The 26,742-nt window shown below is 42.1% G+C and overlaps 1 protein-coding gene and 1 pseudogene across 2 annotated transcripts in view; both read left to right on the forward strand.

The window, feature by feature from the left end:
- ZDHHC15 (zDHHC palmitoyltransferase 15) overlaps window positions 1–26,742 on the forward strand; it is a 404,696-nt gene that overhangs the window by 83,448 nt on the left and 294,506 nt on the right. Inside the window, exon 3 of the mRNA XM_081080817.1 lies at window positions 1,610–1,704. Coding sequence (XP_080936943.1) covers window positions 1,610–1,704 — 95 coding nt within the window. The remainder of the gene's footprint in view (window positions 1–1,609; window positions 1,705–26,742) is intronic.
- LOC308510784 (10 kDa heat shock protein, mitochondrial-like) lies at window positions 4,540–4,843 on the forward strand (annotated as a pseudogene). The gene has a single exon. The product of its transcript is annotated as a 10 kDa heat shock protein, mitochondrial-like (transcript).

Here is a 26,742-nt window from a genome sequence, read left to right on the forward strand (position 1 = left end):
ATGGGGGAAGGGGCGCCGCACCCTGTCACACACAGAGCCGCAGGGCGATCAGGGGGTTAGGGAGCTCCCCCTATCAGGCACAGAGCAGGGCTGATCAGGGGGTTGGGGCACCTTTCCCTGTCACGAACAGAGCATGGTGGATAGGGAGGTTGTGACCCCGCCCCCTGTCACACACAGAGCCGCAGGGCAATCAGGGGGTTTGGGTGCTGCCCCCTGTCACGCTGATCCCGGTGCCAGGAGGCATATTACCCTTTTACTATATAGGATAGAGGCCTGCTGCATGGGTGGGGCTGCCTGGTTTGCCCTGAAGGGTGTCCTGGATCAGGGTGGGGGTCCCCACTGGGGTGCCTGGCCAGCCTGGGTGAGGGGATGATGGCTGTTTGCAGTTGGTCACACACCCTTCAGGGTGGGGGTCCCCACTGGGGTGCCTGGCCAGTCTGGGTGAGGGGCTGAGGGCTGTTTTCAGGCCAACTGAAGCTCCCAACTGCTCCTTTTTTTCTTTTTTTTATTCTGGGCCAGCTTTAGCTCTGGCTCCAGCTCTGAGGCCTCTGCTGCTGAAGGAAGGTATCTGGTTTGTTTCGGTTCTATAATCGAAACACTGTATAACTCCAGCTCTGAGATCCCGGCCTCACTGAAAGTAGGTTTCTGGAGTTTTATTTAGCTTCTATATTTGTTACAGTGTTTCTTAAACTGCAGGCTCAGAGGCCGGCAAAGCAGGCGGGGAACGTTGGTTTCCTCCGTCATGAAGCAAGCAAGCCTCATGTTAGTTTCAAGCTGCCTGGCTGCCAGCCGCCATCTTGGCTGGCAGTTAATTTGTATATCTCACTGATTAGCCAATGGGATGGGTTGTGGTCGTATGCCAATTACCATGTTTCTCTTTTATTAGATAGGATAGTAGTTGTGTGAACTGGCATAATCAACTAACCCTATAGTTAATCAATTATCCCTATTTTATCAGCAATCTCAGAAATGTAATGAAAAATTAAATAAGATATTATGAAAGCACATTGTAAACTCTATAGTGCTGTGAAAATACTATTATTATTATTTTTTATCACCCACAGTGGCAGAGTTAATAACAATTGGCTATTGTACCTTCCCCCATATTGTCATAAAGGACATTTTCTCTTTATTCTCAGAATTGCATGGCAACTTTTCAAACATGAAACATCCAGAAAGTCGTTGGTTCAAATTTTTTTTTATAATATATTTTATTGATTTTCTACAGAGAGGAAGGGAGAGGAATAGAGAGTTAGAAACATCGATGAGTGAGAAACATCGATCAGCTGCCTCTTGCACACCCCCTACTGGGGATTTGCCCACAACCAAGGTACATGCCCTCGACCGGAATCGAACCTGGGATCTTTCACTCCGCAGGCCGACGCTCTATCCACTGAGCCAAACCAGTTAGGGCGTTGTTTCAAAATTTGGCATTATAATATTTTCTCTCACTGCATGGGAAAAATAATTTAAATTTTATAGTAATACTAAAAAATTTGGTAATAGGAAAACACAACGGAAATTTGATTTTTAGCTTTATGTCTTTTTGAACTCTTAGAAATGGACAAAAGGATAGTGTGAACACATTTTCTTTTTTCTTAAATTTCAGTTATCTACCTCATATTCTACCATGCCATCTTTGTGTTCTTTACCTGGACCTACTGGAAGTCTATTTTTACACTCCCTCTACAGCCAAATCAGAAGGTAAGAAAACTTATCCTACATAATAAAAGCCTAATATGCAAATTGACCTAATGGTGGAAGGACCAGCGGAATGACAGGTTGCTATGACGCACACTGACCACCAGGGGGCAGACACTCAACGCAGGAGCTACCCCCAGCCTGCAGGCCCCAGGCCAGCTAAGGCAGGTGCCAGCGGAGGTGACACAAGCTATATCTTGTGGAGCAGGCGATGGGTGAATGGGCCACAAAGGGAGGCAACATGCAACAGTGGAGGGGCAGGGCCAGTGAGCAGGTGGTGCCAGGCTGGCCAAGGCGGGTACCAGTGCGGACCCCCCTGATTGCCCCGCTGGTTGCCCCACAAATCAGCCCTGATTGCCGGCCAGGCTTAGGGACCCTACCTGTGCAGGAATTTCATGCACCAGGCCTCTATTTACTTCAAAAAGGCTAAAAACAGAGGAAAATAGAAATGCCAATAAGGCAAGATGAGGACAAAAAGAGAAGGAAAATGCCTTCTGCTACAAAATGGAGATTCAGTGTAATCTTTAAAAACAACTCTTAGTGATAAAGATAAATGAATGTAACATTGCCTATTTGAAGGAGTTTGTGAAATCACCAGCCATGTATATATTTAAATTAGGAAACCAGTGCCTGCATTGGTGATATAATTAGAGAAACAAAAACCAATTTTAATTTTGAAAGCTCTAGTTCCATTCTGTGAAACTATTATTTTGGAACCCAGTGAGACTCTGGAAGACAACTCTTGGGAAAAATTTAGAATTGTTAAATTGATCATTTTCAAATTGTGCTTCATTAAATCAAAGTGTTTCCTGCAATATTTGATAATCTTTATCAAATAATTTGTAATCATATCAGGCTCTTATAATATTTGACATCTGTAAAACAGATTCAAATCCAAAGTAGAAACATTAAAAAAATACAGTGGATCCCGGCCAGCATGGCTCAGGGGTTGAGCATTGACCTATGAACCAGAAAGTCACAGTTTGATTCCCAGTCAGGGCACATGACTGGGATGCCGGCTTGATCTCCAGTGTGGGGCATGCAGGAGGCAGCCAATCAATGATTCTCTCTCACCGTTGATATTTATATCTCTCTATCCCTCTCTCTTCCTCTCTGAAATCAATAAAAATATATTTAAAAAATGGAATCAAATTGGTGCACAAGAAAAATCCAATTAAACACAAAGGAAGGCAGTAATGCAAGAATTGATAACATAAAAGATAAAAGCTCATAAAATTAAACAGAAAAATTGTATAAGCACTTTTTTATGAGTAATTACTTGAAATATTAATGAATTAAGCTATCCAATTGAAAGGCAGATATTTACATAATTAATAAACATCACCTATCTTTATGCTGTCTACAAATGAGTGACTTAAAACCAGACATAACTAGGTAATAAGTGAAAGGATGTAAAATGTTATTCCAAGCAAATAGTAACCAAAAGAGAGCAAAAAGAGTAGCTATACTAATGTCACATAAAAGAGGTTTTAAGCCAAAAATTATTATAAGATACAAAGAGATAAAGATCTTACTGAGTGATGTCAGAAAGATGTCAGAGTAGAAGATACCAGCCTGCCCGCCCCACCCCCCCAGATGACAGCGATGCATGAATGAAAATAGCCATGGTAGAGGTACAGTGTCTAATTAAGAAGCTGCAACAAGACTGTGGAACAAAAAAAAAAGAATGATCACATAGGAAAGATTGCTGGTGAAATCAGTATGATGGAGACATATTGAAAAGGCTAAGAACAAATAAACAGTGGGTGCTAACAGTATCAGGCACAAGGTCTGCTCTGTGGAGGACCCTGGCAGCTTTAGCCACTGAACATATCAATAGTCCTAAGCACAGCCATGAATTCCTACAGCTTTAATAGTAGAGGACCCCAAAAATGTTTGTTGATTTAGACCCCAGCATCCTCCACCACAGAGGATACTGGCAGCTTTTGCCACTGAGGTTAGCAACAGCCATCACTACCACAGACTCTCTTTAAAGTGGGATTCTACTGAGACCTCTCTATGAAAAAGAAGCCACTGTTGTGCCATTCCAATACTAAGGCTGCCACCACCAACCTTGTGCTTGCCCTAGACCCCAGCATCATGGCTACGCTATGGGCACCTGCCCCAGACCCAAGTTCCACAGCCATTCCACCCATGTCCATGTTCCAAACCCTGTCTCCAGGGCCACTCTGCATATACCAGTACCTCAATCACCAGAGCCACTGACACCAATGGATATCCCATGCTGCAGATACCAGTGACACTATCACTTCATGCACACCTCTGCTCTGGTCTCTGGATCTGTGGCCAATTTGCAAGAGTTCACAATATGGAAACTGGAACATTGCTTCAGTGGATCCACCTGTCCTCTGGAACACATGACCGTAGCTTTTTCACAAGTACCCAAACTTAGGTACCCAAGGTACTACCATAGCAGACTCATTTATTCACCACATATACATTCTCTGCAAATGTATTCATCTAAGTCAATGGAGTCTATGCCTTAGACCACAGAGCCTCTGTAGCTCTGTGTGAGCCTGAGTTCTGTATCTAGGGTTGTGGCTGCTTCCCAAGCATCTTTACCTCATACACTATTGCCAACACTGCAGGCACTAGTACCAACACTGCCCCAGATCAAGAGCCATTCCAGTAGCTTCATGTATGCTTCCAATCCAGTCTGACCCCGTGGGCACTCCATGGTCACCCATACATCAAATTTCATTGACACAGCTACTGTAAGTGGCTCAAAGGATTCCCTCAGCCATGATTTCCACCATGGGAGATAAAACTTTGCAGCCACAGCATTACACCAGAGTACAAACTGTGGAGGCAGGAGTCATGGCAGGACAGATGTTTAGAAAGTTTCTTCCCCTCTTGGACTGAGTATTAGTTGAAAGAAGTGCTGTGGAAACTGTAACCAAAGTAGGCATTGTGCATTCAGAAAAATCTCAAGGAAAGTCTTGCAAGCAACAGTAGTAGCTGTTGGATTGCCCTCCAAAGGAAAGGGTGGAGAGATTCAACCAGTTAGCATGCAAGTTGAAGATAACTTTTTTCTTCCAGAATATGGCGGCACCAAAGTAGTTCCAGATGACAAAGATTGTTATTTAGAAATGGTGACATTCTTGCAAAGCCTGTAGACTGAAATGAAGAACTATTGAAATGGCAGCACCTGAAGCTGCCCATTCCATTGAAGTTCTGAAATCTTCAATCATATAAACAATTTATGAGTCTTGTTTATAATAAACTAATAATATATAAACTAATGGCATTCAGTGTCTCTTGAAATTAAGTTTCACTGTACTGATATAACATTTTTTAAAAAGAGAGAGATCAAGAGGACAGTAGCAGCCTTTACCACTAAAGAGCCTCACAGATCTCATGGCTGCTTCATACACATGCAGTCTTGGTCACTGAGGACACCTTCAGTCTTTGCTGATGCTGATGACAGCTGAAAGAGCTTTACAAAGACTATTACACTACACCTTCCCTGGAGCTGGAACTGCCTCATCCCACTCAATTAGCACCTTTGCATCCACCCACAGGTGAAGGTATTTCCCCACTGAAACCATTCCTTAAAATCAGGGAAAGGTGACTGCTCCATGAAACATTCACACATCAATACAAAGCTTCAAGAAACACTAAAACTCAAGGAAAAACTACACCACCTGAGGAGTACAAATATCCTAGTAACCAACTGAAAATTCATGGAGATCTTCAGGGAAAAAAACAAACCTCAAAATAATTGTTTTAAATAAGCTCAGAAAATTATAAGAGAACATAGATAGACAACTCAACAAACTTAAGAAAAGAATATATGAACAAAAAAGAAGGTATACAAAAAAATCATTAAAAAGCACCATACAGAATTTTTGGAACTGGAAAGTACAATGAGTAAAATGGAGAACTACATAGAAAACACCAGTAGCAGACTTTATCAAGATGAAGAAAGAATCTGCAAACTCAGAGCTAGGTAATTTGAAATTACCCATTGAGGGGAAAAAAAGAATGAAAGTGAAATAGTTCATGAGAACTGTGGGACACCATCAGACAAAAGAATATATGCATTGTGGGAATAAAAGAAGGAGAAGGGAGAAATAGGCATAAAGCCTATTTAAAGAAATAATGGGCCGTGATTGGTTTGGCCCAGTGGATAGAGCGTCGGCCTGTGGACTGAAAGGTCCCGGGCTCGATTCCAGTCAAGGGCATGTACCTTGGTTGCGGGCACATCCCCAGTGGGAGGTGTGCAGGAGGCAGCTTATCGATGTTTCTCTCTCATCGATGTTTCTAACTCTCTATCCTTCTCCCTTCCTCTCTGTAAAAAATCAATAAAATATATTAAAAAAAAGAAATAATGGCTGAAAACTCCCCAAATTTGAGGAGAGATTTTGTCATACAGGTACATAATGCTCTAAAGTCTCCAAACAGTTTCAAACAAAAGTGGACTTCATGAGAACACATTACAATCAAACTTTCAAAGATCAAAGGCAAAGAGAATTTTGAAAGCAGCAAGATAAAAAAGGCTGTTCACTTACAAGGGAACCACCATAAGGCTATCAGTGGATTTTGTTGTGGAGCGCAAGTGACAGAAAGACCAGAATTCCAGACTGATTAAAATTTAGAGAGCCTTTATTGACTGGCCAGTGTCCGCTCCTCCACTCAGGAAGCCCAAGAGAGAAGCGGCCCCGACCATCTGCAGAGTCCAATATTTAAAGGGTACAACTACATCCATGTTCAGGTTCCCATAGCAAGCAAAGCCAAGTTACAAGAGCTAATTGCGTAGTTTTAGCCAAGCTATTCATCATCCTCCTGTTATTCATTTCTGGGTAACTTAAAGGTCAGGACTATTCTTAATTTTGATCTGTCTGTGTTTTGTAGGCCGTTGCTCAGGTGTGTGAGCTCAGTTCCTAGAAACTTTGCACAGGCTGTCAAGCGGCTGAGGTGGCTAGGTAATTAAGCAGGCCTAAAAAATTTTTCTACTCTGTAACAATTTCTCAACAAATACACTGCAAGAAACAATAGAATGAGAATATATATGAAAATTGCTGGTAGAAAAAGTGCCAACAGAGATTGCTTTGCCCAACAGAAACATCTTTCAGAAATGAAAGACAGACTTGGCAACCAAAAAATAAACAACTAAAAAATCAAAACATGATGGAGTTTACTAGTATAATCAGGAAAACTGCTTTATAAGAAATGTTGAGGGGAGTTCTTCAAGCTGAAATAAAAAGACAAAAATTAGTAACATGAAAACATAAATGTTAAAATCCCACTAGTAACAGTTAGTATATAGGCCAACTTAAAATAGTTCAGTACTATAAAGGTGGTGTATAAATCATTTCTAACTCTAGTATAAATGTTAAAAAGACAGAATGTTAAAAATAACTTTGCTAAAATAATTTGGGCCCTAACAGGTTTGGCTCAGTGGATAGAGCATTGGCCTGTGGACTGAAGGGTCCCAGGTTCGATTCCGGTCAAGGGCATGTACCTTGGTTGCTGGCACATACCCAGTAGGGAGTGTGCAGGAGGCAGCTGATCGATGTTTCTCTCTCATCGATGTTTCTGACTCTCTATCCCTCTCACTTTCTCTCTATAAAAAAATCAATAAAAATATATATATTTAAAATAATTTGGTAATGGACATACTATAAAAAGATAAATTATGAAATCAAAAACATAAAATGTTTGGGAGAAAGTATGTCAGTGCTTCTGTATGCAATTGACATTAACTTTTACAAGCTTCAAATAGAATTTTATAAATATAAGATTTTTTGTAAGCTCCATAGTAACCACAATAAAAAATAACCCTCTAGGTACACAAAAGATAAAGAGAAACAAATAAAAGCACACCACTACAGAAAATATTCAAACAACAATGGAAATCAGCAAAACTGAAGAAAGGAAAATAGGAACTACAAAACAGCCATAAAACAATTAACTAAATAGTACAGTATATGTTTATAGTATATGACTACTTTAAATGTGAATGGATTTAACTTATCCAATCAAAAGATGTAGAGTGACTGACTGAATTAAAAAAAAAAAAGACACAACTACTTGTTGCCTATAAAAGAATCATTTCAGGTTTAAAGATGCACATTAGCTGAGAGTAAAGGGATGAAGAAAGATATTCCATGAAAATGGGAGCCAAATGAGAAAAATGGTTGCTGTACTTATACCAGGCAAAATAGAGTTTAAGTCAACAACTGTTATAGGAAACAAAGAAAGTCATTATACAAAGGTAAAGGGGTAAATTTATCGAGAAGATATAACAGCTGTAAATACAGTATATAGTCACCAAACATTGGATTATTTAAATATATAAAAATTATTAATAGTACTGAAGGGAGAAATAGACAGTGATTCAATAATAGTAGGGGACTGCAAAATCTGACTTTTAACAATGGATGGAATATTCAGATATAAAATCAAGAGGAACTTTCAAGGTGGTGGTGAAGTAGGTGAAAGTTGCAATCATCTCAAATTATCAAACGGGAAATAAAATGAAATTTAAATAATTTTCCTGAATATCCAAATGAAGACTAGCTGAAGAGGAGTCTTATAAGGAAGGATTTACAGAAGAAGCCACATTCAGACTGGTAGGAAGGTTGGTGATGTGCAAAGTGCTGGCCACACTCCAACAGGTGGTGGAGGGATATTTCAGCTGTGGGATGTTCCCCCTAAGAAGTGTGGGACCTAAACCCCAGGCCAGGCTCTCTAACTGAGAGCACCAGAGCCAGGAAGGTGTTCCCACATAACATCTTGCTGTGAAAAGCAGCAGGATTTGTCTACTAAGAAGAGACAGAATCCATGGAAGACATGGGCACACCCTTAAAGGGCCAATGCCCAAAATTTTGTTCCCACCTACTCACCACTCAACCTGGTTCTGGTGGAGGGAGTGGGGAGAAGACTAGGTGTGCCTGAGGAGAGTCTTAGGTTTGAGGCTCTGGGGAAGAGGCTGGAATACAGCTGCCAGGACCCCTGTATTTAGTTATTCTGCCATACTGCAATTGCTATCTTTCTTGGGTGGAGCACTCACCTCTGAGCAGCATAAGCTTGGGAGAAAGCAATTATCCCATCCTCTGGAATTACTCTTGCCCCACCCTGCAATGCTTAGGAGCTGTTGAGGAGCTGGCTGCACTGGCCAGGGTATAGAAATTCAGACACAGCAGGTGTCAGTGACTGGCTTTGGGGTGGAGTCACACTCCCTACTTTCCTGTGAACTTGACTGGTGCTTCCCCTTCATGAGAGATGCAATAGAACCACCCTCCCATGTTTCCAGCTTCAGGCAGCCCCAACATCTGGGCTCTAGAGGCCCCACCCAGCTGACTACTAGGGGCTCAGCCCTGTTGAGGTCAGGGCAAAATCCAGGACAGACTCAATTGTTTGGCTATTGGGCAGGGACCCTATTTACCACCTTCCCTAAAACCTGAACAGCACCTCTGCATCACAAGAGTTCGACCAGCCCAATCTCACGAAATCCAACAGAGGTCTTTCAGTGACTGAGTTTAACAGACAGCCAGCAGGCCTAAGCAGTAGAAATGGATTTTGGGGTACCTTGGGACTTTCTCTGACAACCCCTGGGCTTGGTGCTAACAGAAGCCAGCCTTGGAATGCAGTTTGTTCTTACCCAGGTGCACCTGTGCCCAGCAGAGGCAGCTACAACAGCCACAAACTGTGGATTGCTTGTAGCTTCAAACATGTTGCTGAAGGATGGCACAGACAATCTATAATAATCTACACTAATAAAAGAGAAACATGGTAATTGGCGTATGTCCGCTACCCTTCCCATTGGCTAATCAGCGAGATATGCAAATTAACTGCCAGCCAAGATGGCGGCCGGCAGCCAGGCAGCTTGAAACTAACATGGGGCTTGCTTGCTTCAGTGACGGAGGAAACCAACGTTCCCCGCCTGCCTTGCCGGCCTCTCAGCTGCAACTCTAAGCAACTATGTTGCAAATGTAGAAGCTAAACAAAACCCCAGAAACCTGCTTTACTCAGCGGGGCTTCAGCTAGCCGGACTGCAACATTGTATCAAATACAGACAGTAAACAAAGGCCAGAAACCTGTTTTCAGCAGCCGAGGCCTCAGAGCTAAAGCTGGCCCAGAATAAAAAAGAAAAAAAGGAGCAGTTGGGAGCTTCAGTCACCCGTCAGCCTGAAAACGGCCCTCAGCCCCTCAGCCAGACTGGCCAGGCACCCCAGTGGGGACTCCCACCCTGATCCAGAACACCCTTCAGGGCAAACCAGCCAGCCCCCACCCATGCACCAGGCCTCTATTCTATATAGTAAAAGGGTAATATGCCTCCTGGCACCGGGATCAGCGTGACAGGGGGCAGCCCCCAAAACCCCCTGATCGCCCTGCGGCTCTGTGTGTGACAGTGTGCAGCCACCTAACCCCCTGATCGGCCCTGCTCTGTGTGTGACAGGGGGCAGCGCCCCAACTCCCTGATCGGCCCTGCTCTGTGTGTGATGGGGTAGAGCCATAACCTCCCCATCGGCCCTGCCCTGAGTGTGACAGTGGCGGCGCCCCAACCCCTTGATCGGCCCTGCTCTGTGGGTGTTAGAGGGTGGCGCCCCAACCCCCACATCCGCCCTGCTCTGTGTGTGACGGGGGGTGGTGCCCCAACCCCCATGATGGGTCCTGCTCTGTGAGTGACAGTGGGGAGCTCCTCAACCCCCTGATTGGCCCTGCTCTGTGTGTGACAGGGTACGGTGCCCCAACCCCCCTGATGGGCCCTGCTCTGTGCATGATAGGGGGCAGTGCCCCAACCTCCTGATCCTCCCTGCTCTGTGCGTGACAGGGGAGAGTTCCTCAACCCCCTGATCAGCCCTGCTCTGTGCGTGACAAGGGGGAGCTCCCCAACCCGCTGATCGACCCCTGCTCTGTGTGTGACAGCGTACGGAGCCCCAACCCCCCTGATGGGCCCTGCTCTGTGCATGACAGGGGGCAGCGCCCCAACCCCCTGATCCGCCCTGCTCTGTGCGTGACAGGGAGTGGCGCCGCAACTTCCCTATTGACCCTGCCTTGAGTGTAACAGGGGGCGGTGCCCCAACCCCCCAATAGGCCGTACCCTGAGCGTGACTGAGGGTGGCATCGCAACCTCCCAATCCGCCCTGCTCTGTGCATGACAGGGGGCAGCGCCCCAACTCCCCAATCGGCCCTGCTCTGAGCCTGACCAGGGGCTGCACCTAGGGATTGGGCCTGCCCTCTGCCACCCGGGAGCAGGCCTAAGCCAGCAGGTTGTTTTCTCCTGAGGGGTCCCAGACTGCGAGAGGGCACAGGCTGGGCTGAGGGACCCCCCGCCCCCCCCCTCCCGAGTTCACAAATTTTTGTGCACCGAGCCTCTAGTAAAAGCATAACATACTAATTAGACTGGACAGTCGAAGTACCTTTTGGACATCATTCTGGATGAAGCTGCAGCAGCGGGGGCCGAGGCAGAGGCAATTAGGGGCAATCAGGCAGGTAGGTGAGCAGTTAGGGGTGATCATACAGGCAGGCAGAGTGGTTAGGGGAGATCAGGCAGGCAGGCGAGCAGTTAGGAGCCAACAGTACCGGATTGCAAGAGGGTGCAGGTGGGCTGAGGGACCCCTCTCCATGTGCACGAATTTTGTGCACTGGGCCTCTAGTGTCTTATGTTGACCTGCACCAGAGTCATTCTAAAGTGTCTCAAAAAAAACCAACTGGTCAGATTCAGGGAACATTGGAGAAGGAGCCAATAAACTCCATAAGCACCATTTCCAAAGGGAGATTGCAGCAGGCACTAAACCATGCTGAGACACACACTCCTTTTTTTTCATTCCTTTTCCTTTTTTTCTGTTTTTTTTCCTTAACTTTAATTTACTTTAATGATAAAAAATTAATGTTTAATTTATGGTATAAGGTTATCTTCACCAAAATATTTAGCACATCCTACACTTTTTAAAATTTTATTTTATTGTTTAATGTATTACAAGTAGTAGTACATATGTCTCTTTTTTTTCCCATTGACCTCCCGCCCCCTGGCCTCTCCTACACCCTGGCACATGCCCTCAGCCTCCCACCCCCCCCCAATGTCTTGCGTCCATTGGTTATGCTTATATGCATGCATACAAGTCCTTCAGTTGATCTCTTACCTCCCACAACCCTCCCCTGCCTTCCCACTGTAGTTTGACAGTCTGTTCGATGCTTCTTTGCCTCTGTATCTATTTTTATTCATCAGTTTATAATGTTCTTTATATTCCACAAATGAGGGAGATCATGTGGTATTTTTTCTTTCATTGACTGGCTTATTTCACTTAACATAATGCTCTCCAGTTTCTTCCATGCTGTTGCAAATGGTAAGAATTTCTCCTTTTTTACAGCACCATAGTATTCCATTGTATAGATGTACCACAGTTTTCTAATCCACTCATCTGCTGATGGGCATTTAGGTTGTTTCCAGATCTTAGCTATTGTAAATTGTGCTGTTATGAACACAGGGGTGCATATGTCCTTTCTGATTGGTGTTTCTGTTTTCTTGGGATACATTGATAAAAGTGGGATTTCTGGGTCAAATAGAGGTTCCATTTTTAATTTTTTGAGGTAACGCCATACTGTTTTCCACAGTGGCTGCACCAGTCTGCATTCCCACCAGCAGTGTTCGAGTGTTCCTTTTTCTCCACATCCTCACCAGCACTTGTCGTTGGTTGATTTGTTGATGATAGCCATTATGGCAAGTGTGAGATGGTACCTCGTTGTTTTGATTTGCATCTCTCGGATGATTAGTGATTTGAGCATGTTTTCATATGTCTCTTGGCTTTCTGAATGTCCTCTTTTGAAAAGTGTCTATTTAGGTCCTTTGCCCATTTTTTTTTTTTCTGTTCATCAGATTATTTATTCACTTGATTCTTTGAGCTGTTAGGAGTCTGTATAATATTCGTTATTTCAGTCCGTGTATGCTTAATTTCTAGTTGGTTCTAAATAACTTTATCGGCGGCTTCTAGACAGTTCTTTTTTTTTTTTTTAAATAAATCTTTATAGTTCAGATTATTACATTTGTTCCTCTTTTTTCCCCCCCATAACTCCCCTCCTCCCAGTTCCCGCCCCACCCTCCGCCCTCACTCCCCACCCACTGTCCTCATCCATAGGTGCACGATTTTTGTCCAGTCTCTTCCCGCATCTCCCACACCCCTTTCCCCCCCAAGAATAGTCAGTCCATTCCCTTTCTATGTCCCTGATTCTATTATAATCACCAGTTCATTCTGTTCGTCAGATTATTTATTCACTTGATTCTTAGATTCACTTGTTGATAGATGCATATTTGTTGTTCATAATTTGTATCTTTACCTTTTTCTTCCTCTTCCTCTTCTTAAAGGATACCTTTCAGCATTTCATATAATCCTGGTTTGGTGGTGATGAACTCCTTTAGCTTTTTCTTATCTGTGAAGATCTTTATCTGACCTTCAATTCTGAATGATAGCTTTGCTGGATAAAGTAATCTTGGTTGTAGGTTCTTGGTGTTCATCACTTTGAATATTTCTTGCCACTCCCTTCTGGCCTGCAAAGTTTCTGTTGAGAAATCAGCTGACAGTCGTATGGGTATTCCCTTGTAGGTAACTGAGTTTCTTTCTCTTGCTGTTTTTAAGATTCTCTCTTTATCTTTTGCTCTTGGCATTTTAATGATGATGTGTCTTGGTGTGGTCCTCTTTGGATTCCTTTTGTTTGGGGTTCTCCGTGCTTCTTGGACCTGTAAGTCCATTTCTTTCACCAGGTGGGGGAAGTTTTCTGTCATTATTTCTTCAAATAGGTTTTCAATATCTTTCTCTCTCTCATCTTCTGGCACCCCTATAATTCTGATGTTGGTACGCTTGAAGCTGTCCCAGAGGCTCCTTACACTATCCTCGCATTTTTGGATTCTTTTTTCATTTTGCTTTTCCGGTTGGGTGTTTTTTGCTTCCTCGCATTTCAAATCATTGACTTGATTCTTGCGCTCCTCTGTTCTGCTGTCGGGAGTCTGTATAATATTCTTTATTTCAGTCAGTGTATGCTTAATTTCTAGTTGGTTCCCCAATATAACATCGAGGGTCTCATTAGTTTTCTTGTAGATCTCATTAAGTTTATCGGCGGCTTCTAAACAGTTCTTGAGAGACCTTAAAAGTGTGGTTCTGAACTCTATATCTTCCATTGACAATTTTGTCCTGTTTCTTTGTCTCCGCATTTTGTTATGCTTCCTTGATGTACCCCCTAGTGGTCTTTGTTCGTGGTCTTATAGTTAAATTTTGATTGTTGTAGCTAATTCCAGGGAGGGTTTGATCTCCAGGCCAAGTGGCTATGAGAATCAGCTGTGTCAGCAGTGAGAGAACTTCTGTCCTCTAGGGAGGTGCTAATCTGGCGTTTGCCTGAGGGCTTGGGTGGGGCGGGTCGCACAGGATCAACAGGGTGGGCTGGAGAGAGCAGTTATGGCCGCTCTCAGTCCTGTCCCCAGGGGCTCTGCCTCTCTGAGTCCCAGCACCCGCTGCAAAGCTCGGAGAGAAAGCTGCACTCGCTCTGACCGAAGCCAGGCAGACCCGCTTCTCCCGTTTGAGTCTGGGTCCCTAAAGACTCGCCTGTATCTGGAGCTCAGAGTCTGCGACTCCCTCCTGATTGAAAACGCCAACCGCGCCCTCCGCCGCCAGCCCGGTCCGCGCACGCCGCACCTCAGAATTTGACTTCAGCACTGCGCCTCCTCTGAGTGTCCGTATGCGTTTCTCTTTCCTCCTAGTTGTAGGACTTCCACTCAGCCAGCATTCCAGTGGTTCTGGGTGATGTCCCTCGGTCTTTTAGTTTCACTTTTGAAGTAGTTGTTCAAAGCAGCAAACTCCGGCGTTAACCTATGCCGCCATCTTGGTTCTCTCCTTTCTCTAGACAGTTCTTGAGAGGCCTTAAAAGTGTGGTTCTGAACTCAATATCCTCCATTGACAGTTTTGTCCTGTTTCTTTGTCTCCGCATTTTTTATGCTTTCTTGGTGCACCCCCTAGTGGTCTTTGTGCGCAGTCTTGTTGTAGTGTAGCCTTGATTATTGTAGTTAATACTAGGGGGATTTGACCTCCAGGCCAACTGGCTGTCCCTTTGCCCATTTTTTGATTGGATTGTTTATCTTCCTTTTGTTAAGTTGTATGAGTTCCCTGTCAATTTTGGTGATTAAACCCTTAAAAGAGATGACATTGGCAAATATGTTCTCCCATGCAGTGGGCTTTCTTGTTGTTTTGCTGATGGTTTTTTTTTGTGTGTGTGTGTGTGTAGAGACTTTTTATTTTGAAGTAGTCCCATTTGTTTATTTTCTCCTTAGTTTCCATTGTCCTGTGAGCTGTAACAGTAAAGATATTGCTACAACAAATCTCTGTTATTTTGGTGCCTATGGCTTCTTCTAAGATTTTTATGGTTTCCCATCTTACATTTAAGTCCTTTATCCATTTTGAATTTATTTTTATGTATGGTGTAAGTTGGTGGTCTAGTTTCATTTTTTTTGCACGTATCTGTCCAATTTTCCCAGCACCATTGATTGAAGAGACTACCTTGACTCCATTGTATGTTCTTGCCTCCTTTGTCAAATATAATTGAGCGTAATGGCCTGTGTCGATTTCTGGGTTCTCTGTTCTGTTCCACTGGTCTATATGTCTGTTCTTTTGCCAGTACCAGGCAGTTTTGAGAACTGTGGCTTTGTAATACAGCTTGGTATCTGGTATTCTGATCCCTCGATCATTGTTCTTCTTTCTCAGGATTGCTGTAGCTATTCCAGATCTTTTTTATTTTATTTGTTTATTTACTTATTTATTTATTTATTTATTTATTTATTTTTCTTTTATTGCTTAAAGTATTACAAAGGGTATTACATATGTGTCCTTCGACCCCCCCCCCCCCGCCCTTGACAATCCCCTGGCCTCCCCTAACCCCCAGTGTCTTATGTCCATTGATCACGCCTATATGCATGCATACAAGTCCTTCAGTTGATCTCTTACCCCCTCCCTCCAGCCCCCCAACCCTCCCTGGCCTTCCCGCTGCAGTTTGACAATCTGTTTGAGGCAGCTCTGCCTCTGTATCTATTATTGTTCAAAAGTTTATAATGGTCTCTATTATCCATGAATGAGTGAGATCATGTGGTATTTTTCCTTCATTGACTGGTTTATTTCACTTAGCGCAATGCTCTCCAGTTCCATCCATGACGTTGCAAATGGTAAGAGTTCCTTCTTTTTTACAGCAGCATAGTATTCCATCGTGTAGATGTACCACAGTTTTCTAATCCATTCATCTACTGATGGGCACTTAGGCTCTTTCCAGATGTTAGCTATGGTGAATTGTGCTGGTATGAACATATGGGTGCACATATCCATTCTCATTGGTATTTCTATTTCTTGGGATATATTCCTAGAAGTGGGATCACAGGGTCAAATGGGAGTTCCATTTGTAGTTTTTTGAGGAAACTCCATACTGTCTTCCATAGTGGCTGCACCAGTCTGCATTCCCACCAGCAGTGCACGAGTGTTCCTTTTTCTCCACATCCTCTCCAGCACTTGTCGTTTGTTGATTTGTTGATGATAGCCAGTCTGACAGGTGTGAGATGGTACCTCATTGTTGTTTTGATTTGCATCTCTCGGATGATTAGTGACTTTGAGCATATTTTCATATGTCTCTTGGCTTTCTGAATGTCCTCCTTTAAAAGGTGTCTATTTAGGTCCTTTGCCCATTTTCTGATTGGATTGTTTATGTTCCTTTTGTTAAGTTGTATGAGTTCCCTATAAATTTTGGAGATTAGGCCCTTATCAGATATGACATTGGCAAATATGTTTTCCCACACAGTGGGTTTTCTCATTGTTTTGTTGATGGTTTCTTTTGCTGTGCAGAAGCTTTTTATTTTGATGTAGTCCCATTTGTTCATTTTCTCTTTAGTTTCAAGTGCCCTAGGAGCTTTATCAGTGAAGAAATTGCTGTGGCATATGTCTGATATTTTGTTGCCTTTGGATTCTTCTAGAATTTTTATGGTTTCCTGTCGTACATTTAAGTCCTTTATCCATTTTGAGTTTATTTTTGTGTACGGTGTAAGTTGGTCGTCTAGTTTCATTGCATGTATCTGTCCAATTTTCCCAACACCATTTATTGAAGAGACTATCTTGACTCCATTATATGTTGTTGGCCTCCTTTGTCAAATATTAATTGAGCATATTGGTTTGGGCTGATTTCTGCGCTCTCTATTCTATTCCATTGATCTATATGTCTGTTCCTGTGCCAGTGCCAGGCAGTTTTGAGAACAGTGGCTTTGTAATACAGCTTGATATCTGGTATTGAGATCCCACCTACTTTGTTCTTTCTCAGGATTGCTGCAGTTATTCGGAGTCTTTTTTTATTCCAGATGAATTTTTGGATAGTTTGTTCTAGGTCTGTGAAATATGCCGTTGGTATTTTAACTGGGATCTCATTGAATCTATAGATTGCTTTGGGTAGTATGGACATTTTAATGATGTTGATACTACCAATCCATGAACATGATATATTCCTCCATTTGTTAATGTCTTCCTCTATCTCGTTCTTCAGTGTCTGGAAAATTTCTGAGTACAGGTCCTTTATCTACTTGGTTAAATTTATTCTTAGGTATCTTAATTTTTGTTGTTGCAATTGTAAATTGGATTGGTTTTTTTTAGTTTGTCTTTCTGTCAGTTCATTATTGGTGTATAGAAAAGCCATAGACTTCTTGCTGTTAATTTACTATCCTGCTACATTTTCGAATTCATTTATTAACTGTAGTAGTTTTTTGATGTAGTCTTTGGGGTTTTCTATGTGCAATATCATGTCATCTGCAAATAATGACAGTTTTACATACTCCTTTACAATTTTGATGCCTTTTCTTTCTCCTTCTAACCTGATCATAATGGCTAGCACTTCCAGTACTATGTCGAACAGGAGTGGTGAGAATGGGCATCCCTGTCTTGGTCCTATTCTTAGGGGAGATGTCTTTAGTTTTTTCCCATTGAGTATGATGTTTGCTGTGGGTTTGTCATATATGGCTTTTATTATGTTGAGGTATAATCCTTCTATTCCCACCTTGCTTAGAGTTTTTATCAAGAAAGCGTGTTGGATTTTGTAAAATGTTTTTCTGCATCAATGAATATGATTATATGGTTTTTATCTCTCAGTTTGTTTATGTGTGAATCACATTTATTGATTTGCGGACATGGTACCATCCTTGCATCCCTGGAAATAATCCCACTTGATAATGGTTTATGATCTTTGTAATGTAATGCTGGATTTGATTCACTAGAATTTTGTTGAGAGTTTTGGTGGTATGTTCATGAGGGATATTGGTCTGTAATTCTCTATTTTGTATTGTCTTTATCTGGTTTGGGGATTAGGGTAATGCTGGATTCATAGATAGAGCTTGGAAGTGTTCCTTCCTCTTGAATTTTTTGTAGTAGTGTGGGGAAGATAGGTTTTATTTCTTCTTTGAATGTTTGATAAAACTCAGAGCTTTTGATGGTTGGAAGTTTTTTGATTACTGCTTCATTTCCTCCATAGTTATTGGCCTATCAATTTTTTTGTTTCCTCCTGGTTGAGTTTTGGAAAATCAGATTTTTCTAGGAATATGTCCATTTATTCTAGGTTGACCAGTTTGTTGGAATAGTTTCTCATAGTATTTCTTTTTTTTAATGATTTTTCATGTTTCTGTGGGGTCTGTTGTTATTTCACCTTTCCTATTTCTGATTTTGTTTATTTGGGTCCTCTCTCTTTGCTTCTTTTTTTAAAAAATTAAATCTTTATTGTTCAGCTTATTACAGTTGTTCCTCTTTTTCCCCCCCATAGCTTCCCCTCCACTCGGTTCCCAACCCATCCTCTGCCCTCACTCCCCCCCCCCACCCTGCCCACTGTCCTCATCCATAGGTGCACGATTTTTGTCCAGTCTCTTCCCAGATCCTCCACACCCCTTTCCCTCCAAGAATAGTCAATCCACTCCCTTTCTATGCCCCTGATTCTATTATAATCACCAGTTTATTCTGTTCATCAGATTAGTCACTTGATTTTTAGATTCACTTGTTGATGTGTATTTGTTGTTCATAATTTGTACCTTTTTCTTCTTCTTCCTCTTCTTAAAGGATACCTTTCAGCATTTCATATAATACTGGTTTGGTGGTGATGAACTCCTTTAGCTTTTCCTTATCTGTGAAGCTCTTTATCTGACCTTCAATTCTGAATGATAGCTTTGCTGGATAAAGTAATCTTGGTTGTAGGTTCTTGGCATTCATCACTTTGAATATTTCTTGCCACTAGCTTCTAGCCTGCAAAGTTTCTGTTGAGAAATCAGCTGACAGTCGTATGGGTACTCCCTTATAGGTAAGTGACTTTCTTTCTCTTGCTGCTTTTAAGATTCTCTCTTTGTCTTTTGCTCTTGGCATTTTATTTATGATGTGTCTTGGTGTGGTCCTCTTTGGATTCCTTTAGTTTGGGGTTCTCTGCGCTTCCTGGACTTGTAAATCTATTTCTTTCACCAGGTGGGGGAAGTTTTCTGTCATGATTTCTTCAAATAGGTTTTCAATATCTTGCTCTCTCTCTTCTTCTGGCACCCCTATAATTCAGATATTGGTACGCTTGAAGCTGTCCCAGAGGCTCCTTACACTATCTTCGTATTTTCGGATTCTTTTTTCATTTTGCTTTTCTGGTTGGGTGTTTTTTGTTTCTTCGTATTTCAAATCTTTGACTTGATTCTTGCGATCCTCAAGTCTGCTGTTGGAAGTCTGTATAATATTCTTTATTTTAGTTAGTGTATGCTTAATTTCTAGTTGGGTGCGGCGGGGTCTCAGGGAATCAACAGGGTCGAGCAAGCAGCTATGGCTGATCCTCAGCCCTGCCCTAAGTGGCCCCTCATCTCAGTGTCCTGGTAATCGCTGCAAGCACCTTTGAGAGAAAGCCGCCCTCAAGTTCCGAGTTCTGCCCACTGCCAGACAGTCCAGTTTCTCCCTGTATGAGTCCGGGTCCCCAGAATCGCACCCAGAACTGGAGTTCAGAGCAGTCGGGGGCTTGTGACTCCCTCCCGATTCAGAAAGACAGCCACGTCCTCAGTTGCCAGCCCTTTCCACGTGCGCCTTCATACGTCTGCACTCTACTTCCGCACCACCTCTGAGTCTCAGTGTGCTTATCTCTTTCCTTCTAGTTGTAGAATTTCCACTCAGCCAGCCTTCCTGTGGTTCTGGATGATGTTCGTTTTCTCTTTTAGTTGTATTTTTGAATTTGTTGTGGGAGGCAGCAATTTCCGGTGTTTACCTTTGCTCCCATCTTGGTTTCCTCTTTGCTTCTTGGTGAGCCTGTCTATAGGTTCCTCAATCTTGTTTATCCTTCAAAGAGCCAGCTCTTGGTTTCATTGACCTTTTGTATTCTTGTTTTTGGTTTTTTGTTTGTTTTGTTTTTTTGTTTTTGTTTGTTTCTTTCTATGTCATTTATTTCCTCTGTGATCTTTATTACTTCCTTCCTTTTGCTCACTCTGGGCTCTTATTTTTGCTCCCTTTCTAATTCTTCAAGTTGCAGAGTTAGATGGGTTTTTATCTGTTTTTCCTGTCTTTTTTCTTTTTTTTAGGTAGACCTGTAATTCTATGAACTTCCCTCTCAGGACTGCTTTACCTATATCCCAAAGATTTTGGATTGTTATGTTTTCATTGTCATTCGTTTCCAGGATGGTTTTTTATTTCTTCTTTGATCTCTTGGGTAACCCACTCATTGTTTAATAGTATACTATTCAGCCTCCAGGTATTTCAATTTTTGTGATTATTTTTATTGTGGTTGATTTCTAATATTATGCTATTGTGATCTGAGAAGATGCTTGATATGATTTCAATCTTCTTGAATTTGGAGAGACTTTTCCTGTGTCCCAATACATGGTCTATCTTTAAGAATGTCCCATATGCGCTTGAGAAGAATGTATATTCTGTAGCTTTGGCGTGGAATGTTCTAAAGATGCCGATTAAGTCCATCTTATATAGTGAGTCGTTTAGGATTGCTGTTTCTTTCTAATTTTTTCTGTAGGGGATTTATCCTGCAATGTTAATGGGTTATTGAAGTCACCTACTATGATTGTATTGCTTTCAATCTTTCTCCTGAAATCTTCCAGAAGTTTTTTTTAGATGTATTTGGGTACTCCTGCTTTGGGTGCATATATGTTTATCAGAGTTATATCCTATTGTTGTATCAATTCCTTTAGAATTATGAAGTGGCCTTCCTTTTTTTTTTATTTATTGCTTAAAGTATTACAAAGGGTATTACATATGTGTCCATTTTATCCCCCCGCCCTAGACAGTCCCCTAGCCTCCCCTATCCCCCAATGTCTTATGTCCACTGGTTATGCTTATATGCATGCATACAAGTCCTTTAGTTGATCTCTTACCCCCCTACCTCCTGCCCCCCAACCCTCCCCGGCCTTCCCGCTGCAGTTTGACAATCTGTTTGAGGCAGCCCTGCCTCTGTATCTATTATTGTTCAAAAGTTTATAATGGTCTCTATTATCCATGAATGAGTGAGATCATGTGGTATGTTTCCTTCATCGACTGGCTTATTTCACTTAGCATAATGCTCTCCAGTTCCATCCATGCTGTTGCAAATGGTAAGAGTTCCTTCCTTTTTAGAGCAGCATAGTATTCCATCGTGTAGATGTACCACAGTTTTCTAATCCATTCATCTACTGATGGGCACTTAGGCTGTTTCCAGATCTTAGCTATGGTGAATTGTGCTGCTATGAACATAGGGCTGCATATATCCTTTCTGATTGGTGTTTCTGGTTTCTTGGGATATATTCCTAGGAGTGGGATCACAGGGTCAAATAGGAGTTCCATTTTCAGTTTTTTGAGGAAACTCCATACTGTCTTCCATAGTGGCTGCACCAGTCTGTATTCCCAACAGCAGTGCACGAGTGTTCTTTTTCTCCACATCCTCTCCAGCACTTGCTGTTTGTTGATTTGTTGATGATAGCCAGTCTGACAGGTGTGAGATGGTACCTCATTGTTGTTTTGATTTGCATCTCTCAGATGATTAGTGACTTTGAACATGTTTTCATATGTCTCTTGGCTTTCTGAATGTCCTCTTTTGAAAGGTGTCTATTTAGGTCCTTTGCCCATTTTTTGATTGGATTGTTTATCTTCCTTTTGTTGAGTTGTATGAGTTCCCTATAAATTTTGGAGATTAGGCCCTTATCAGATATGACATTGGCAAATATGTTTTCCCACGCAGTGGGTTTTCTCGTTGTTTTGCTGATGGTTTCTTTTGCTGTGCAGAAGCTTTTTATTTTGATGTAGTCCCATTTGTTCATTTTCTCTTTAGTTTCAAGTGCTCTAGGAGCTGTTTCAGTGAAGAAATTGCTTCGGCATATGTCTGAGATTTTGTTGCCTTTGGATTCTTCTAGAATTTTTATGGTTTCCTGTCGTACATTTAAGTCCTTTATCCATTTTGAGTTTATTTTTGTGTATGGTGTAAGTTGGTGGTCTAGTTTCATTTTCTTGCATATATCTGTCCAATTTTCCCAACACCATTTATTGAAGAGACTATCTTGGCTCCATTGTATGTTCTTGCCTCCTTTGTCAAATATTAATTGAGCATATTGGTTCGGGCCGATTTCTGGGCTCTCTATTCTATTCCATTGATCTATATGCCTATTCTTGTGCCAGTACCAGGCAGTTTTGAGAACAGTGGCTTTGTAATACAACTTAATATCTGGTATTGAGATCCCACCTACTTTGGTCTTTTTCAGGATTGCTGTAGCTATTCGAGGTCTTTTTTTATTCCAGATGAATTTTTGGAGAGTTCGTTCTAGATCTCTGAAGTATGCTGTTGGTATTTTAATGGGAAGTGCGTTGAATTTATAGATTGCTTTGGGTAGTATGGACATTTTAATGATGTTGATTCTACCAATCCATGAACACGGTATGTTCTTCCATCTGTTTATGTCTTCCTCTATATCTTTTTTCAACGTCCTGTAGTTTTCTGAGTAGAGGTCTTTTACCTCTTTAGTTAAGTTTATTCCTAGGTAGCTTAATTTTTTTGGTGCGATGGTAAACGGGATTGTTTTTATAATCTCTCTTTCTGAAAGTTCACTACTGGTGTATAGAAATGCCTCAGATTTCTTGGGGTTAATTTTGTATCCTGCTACATTGCCAAATTCATGTATTAAGTTTAGTAGCTTTTTGATGGAGTCTCTAGGGTTCTGTATGTATAATATCATGTCGTCTGCAAATAAGGACAGTTTTACTTCCTCTTTTCCAATTTGGATGCCTTTTATTTCTTCTTCTTGCCGAATTGCAATGGCTAACACTTCCAGTACTATGTTGAACAGGAGTGGTGAGAGGGGGCATCCCTGTCTTGTTCCTGTTCTTAGGGGAAACGGTGTTAGTTTTTGTCCATTGAGTATGATGTTGGCTGTGGGCCTGTCATATATGGCTGTTATTATGTTGAGGTGTGATCCTTCTACTCCCACCTTGCTGAGAGCTTTTATCAAAAATGGGTGTTGAATTTTGTCATATGCTTTTTCTGCATCAATTGATATGACCATGTGGTTTTTTTCTTTCAATTTGTTTATGTGATGTATCACGTTTATTGATTTGCGGATATTGTACCATCCTTGCATCCCTGGGATAAATCCTACTTGATCATGGTGTATGATCTTTCTGATATACTGCTGGATCCGATTTGCTAAAATTTTGTTGAGGATTTTGGCATCTATGTTCATGAGGGATATTGGCCTGTAATTCTCTTTCATTGTGTTGTCTTTACCTGGTTTTGGTATTAGGGTGATGCTGGCTTCATAGAATGAGCTTGGAAGTGTTCCTTCCTCTTGCATTTTTTGTAGTAGTCTGAGGAGGATAGGTTTTAGTTCTTCCTTGAATGTTTGGTAAAACTCCCCTGTGAAGCCGTCTGGTCCTGGGCTTTTGTGTTGAGTGTGTTTCCTTCCACGACCCGCGTGGAGTAGGGTTCGGTACCTGAAAGAAGAGCCGCACAACAAATGAGAGAAAAGACACGAGATAATTTTGCAATATCGGAGGTCCAGGCGGGCAAGTCCAACTCAAGGAGAGGGACTTCCACCCATGCTCAGGCTGCTCCAATCTTTTATTGATCTGGAGTTGCCCTTAGGCAAGCGACCCCCCATTAACAGGCAGACTAGCCCATCAGCAAGGATTTACATAATAATAAATGGGGGAGTAGTTTCAACTACCACTGTCTGGACAAACAGAGGTGGCGCCTAGCTCCGGGCTTTGCTAGGGCTTCAAAGGCACCCAGCCTTCGGGGGTTTCGGGAAGGGGGTTTCGGGAAGTGCTCTGTCTATGCTTATCAGATAGTGAAGGCAATAAACAGTTTCCCACATCTCCCCCTTATTTTTTCTTTAAAAAATAATCAAGTCCCAATTTCAATGTCCAAAAGTTCTGAGTCCATGTTTCAATGTCCAAAAGTTCATGTGTACACGCCAGCAATGAAATGTTGGTTCTGGATGGTGGAAAATGCAGGTCCGGTCCTTTCTGTCTGGTCCTGGGCAACCTGCAGCGACACACAGCTGTTGACTGCTAGCATGGCAAGGCGTTTTCCACCATCTCCATCTCTGAACTGTCTCTCCTGTCTTTGTGGCTGGAGCAAACTGGTCAGTTTCTCTCCGGGATCCCTTGTTGCAGGAATCCACATGGTCTTGGAGCTGTTCTCTGAAAGTATACAAACATATTCTCGACCAAAGGTTAAAGGAAAAAAAAAACCTTACTTGGGTTCTTTTCTTTAACATGATCTTTCCCTGGCTTACCCTGGCCTAATGTGTGGTTTTTCTGGGTGTCTCACTATTAGCATTATAAATGAAAAAAAATTTTTTTCTCTAAATGTAATTTAGTTACAGGATCTATTTCCTTACATGGTATTCTTCCACTATCCCCCCTTTTTTTAATTAGGAGGCTTCTTGGAAATTTTACAATGCAGTCTAGATAGCTTTAAATATTAATTTTTTTTTTTTGTATACAAAAAAAAATGAACCTGAACATGCTTTAGGTTCATAGCATGTTTACCATGAATATTTTTGTTAATACTTTTTGAATAATTACTTATTTCAAGTTAGCCAAATTTAATTAATTTGAAAACTATTTTGCTGTCAAATTTAATATTTTAACAATAATCTTAATTTACACTGTAAATATTAATTGAAAGGATCACTTTACATCCTTGTGAAGGCTCTGAGCATTCCTGTTGTTAGGCTAGATTTAGACATAGGGTCTGTTAGCCAAGCCTCCGTTTATCTGGATTCTGATTTCAGCTGGACCAAATCTCTTCTATTTGGTTCCTGATCTGGGCTGGGCATGGGAAGCAAGAAGCAGCCATGGGGACAGGAGACCTTCCTCAGAAGGGCCGAGTGTTCAAGCCCGTGCACCGTTCAAGCCTGTGCACCATTGGGGGGGGTGAGGATCTGTGCCCCACCTTTGTCGCACCCCAAGTTTTCTCCTACTGGCCCCCAGCTGTGCCTGTCTTAGGTCGTCCCAACCTTTGGGATCTTACCCGTCGTTGACTACCAGCTATCTCTGGGCCAAGTAGGGTGATGTGAGGTTCAGTTCTGTCTCCTTGATAGCCTATGTCCCTCTGGCCTCCATGCCCAGCAACTGCCTTTGGGTCCCCTCGCCTGCTGGCGGGGCCCCGGCATTGATCATAGGGAACCCAGGTTTCTTCTCCAGAGAGGGCCCAGCTTACGCCATTGGGCCAGAGACAGATCCATGGTACCAGCTTTTCATGATCCCAGCTTGAACAGAGAGCTCTGGTAACAGCTGTAGGCAATTGGATTCCTCTTGACAAAAAAAGTCAAGATAGGTCAATACAGAATGCTTAAGTGCCTTCTCCAGGAGGCCCTCCACACAGTGGAAAGGAATAAATCCCTTCATGTAAAACATTCAAATTCATTTGTAAATTTGTTTGGGATAAATGCACAATATACTGTTGCAAAGCATCAAAAATTGTTAATAAAACTTTGTAGAATAATACCATGTAAGAATATTCTTTGCCCTAGGTCATGACAACTTAATTTTAAACTCAAGGTTTGGAATGAGGTACCTAGTTAGCAAAAAAAGCAATTTACAGAAGCAGAGGCAGTATGCTATCTAAATTACAGTGATGGGTAAACACATTATCTAGAGTCCTTGGGTAACCTATGTAAAACTTAGGCATGTTATCTGAACTACAGTTTTTACCTGAATTAATTGTTACCATACTTCACTTTACCGTGCCCCAGGTGGTCTCTGGGCTGTTGGCTGTCTGGTTTGTCTTCCTTCTGTTCCTCATCTTCAGTGGACTGCTTGGAGTCGCTGCTCTCTGTGGCTGAGGTAGTTGATTATTTACAGCTACATGTTATGGCTCCAGGTGCAAGATCTTCAGTCTGGCTAGATTCCTGATGCAGTTTAATATTTCTAGCAGGAATCCATACGGGTTTGGAAAAATTCTCTGGGAATATACAAGCGTACCCTCTGCCAAAGGTTAATAATGGGTCAGGTCCCTTCCATAAACCAGATTCGGGATCCTTCCATTTAACTAGACCATTTTCTTTTGTTTTATTCTGACACCAATGTAGCTCCATAGGTGTCTTTCCATCAGCATCACAAGTGAAAAAATTTAGAGTAATTAAGGCTTGATGCAGCCTACCCACAGGTGATTTCTCCATCATCCCCCCTTTTTGTTTTTCTAATTGAGATTTCAGTCTTTGGTGTTGACGTTCAATAATGGCCTGTCCTTGGGAATTATATGGTATTCCTGTAATGTGCTGAATTTTCCACTTTTTACAAAATTCCTGGAATTGACAGCTTGTATAAGCAGGTCCATTATCAGTTTTAATAATCTTTGGAATTCCCATGACAGCAAAAGCAGCTAGGCAATGATTAATAACCTGTTTTGCTGTCTCTCCTGTAGATACAGTGGCCCATAGGACCTTTGAAAAAGTATCTACAGAGACATGTAACGCTCCAAGACGTCCAAAAGGAGTATAATGTGTTACATCCATTTGCCAGATATGGTCCCTTAGCAAACCTCTAGGGTTGACTCCTGTGTTAGGCCCTTGAGGTAGATGTAACA

This window comes from Myotis nattereri (genome assembly GCF_964212035.1).
Source record: "Myotis nattereri genome assembly, chromosome: X".
Classification (NCBI taxonomy): Eukaryota; Metazoa; Chordata; class Mammalia; order Chiroptera; family Vespertilionidae; genus Myotis; species Myotis nattereri.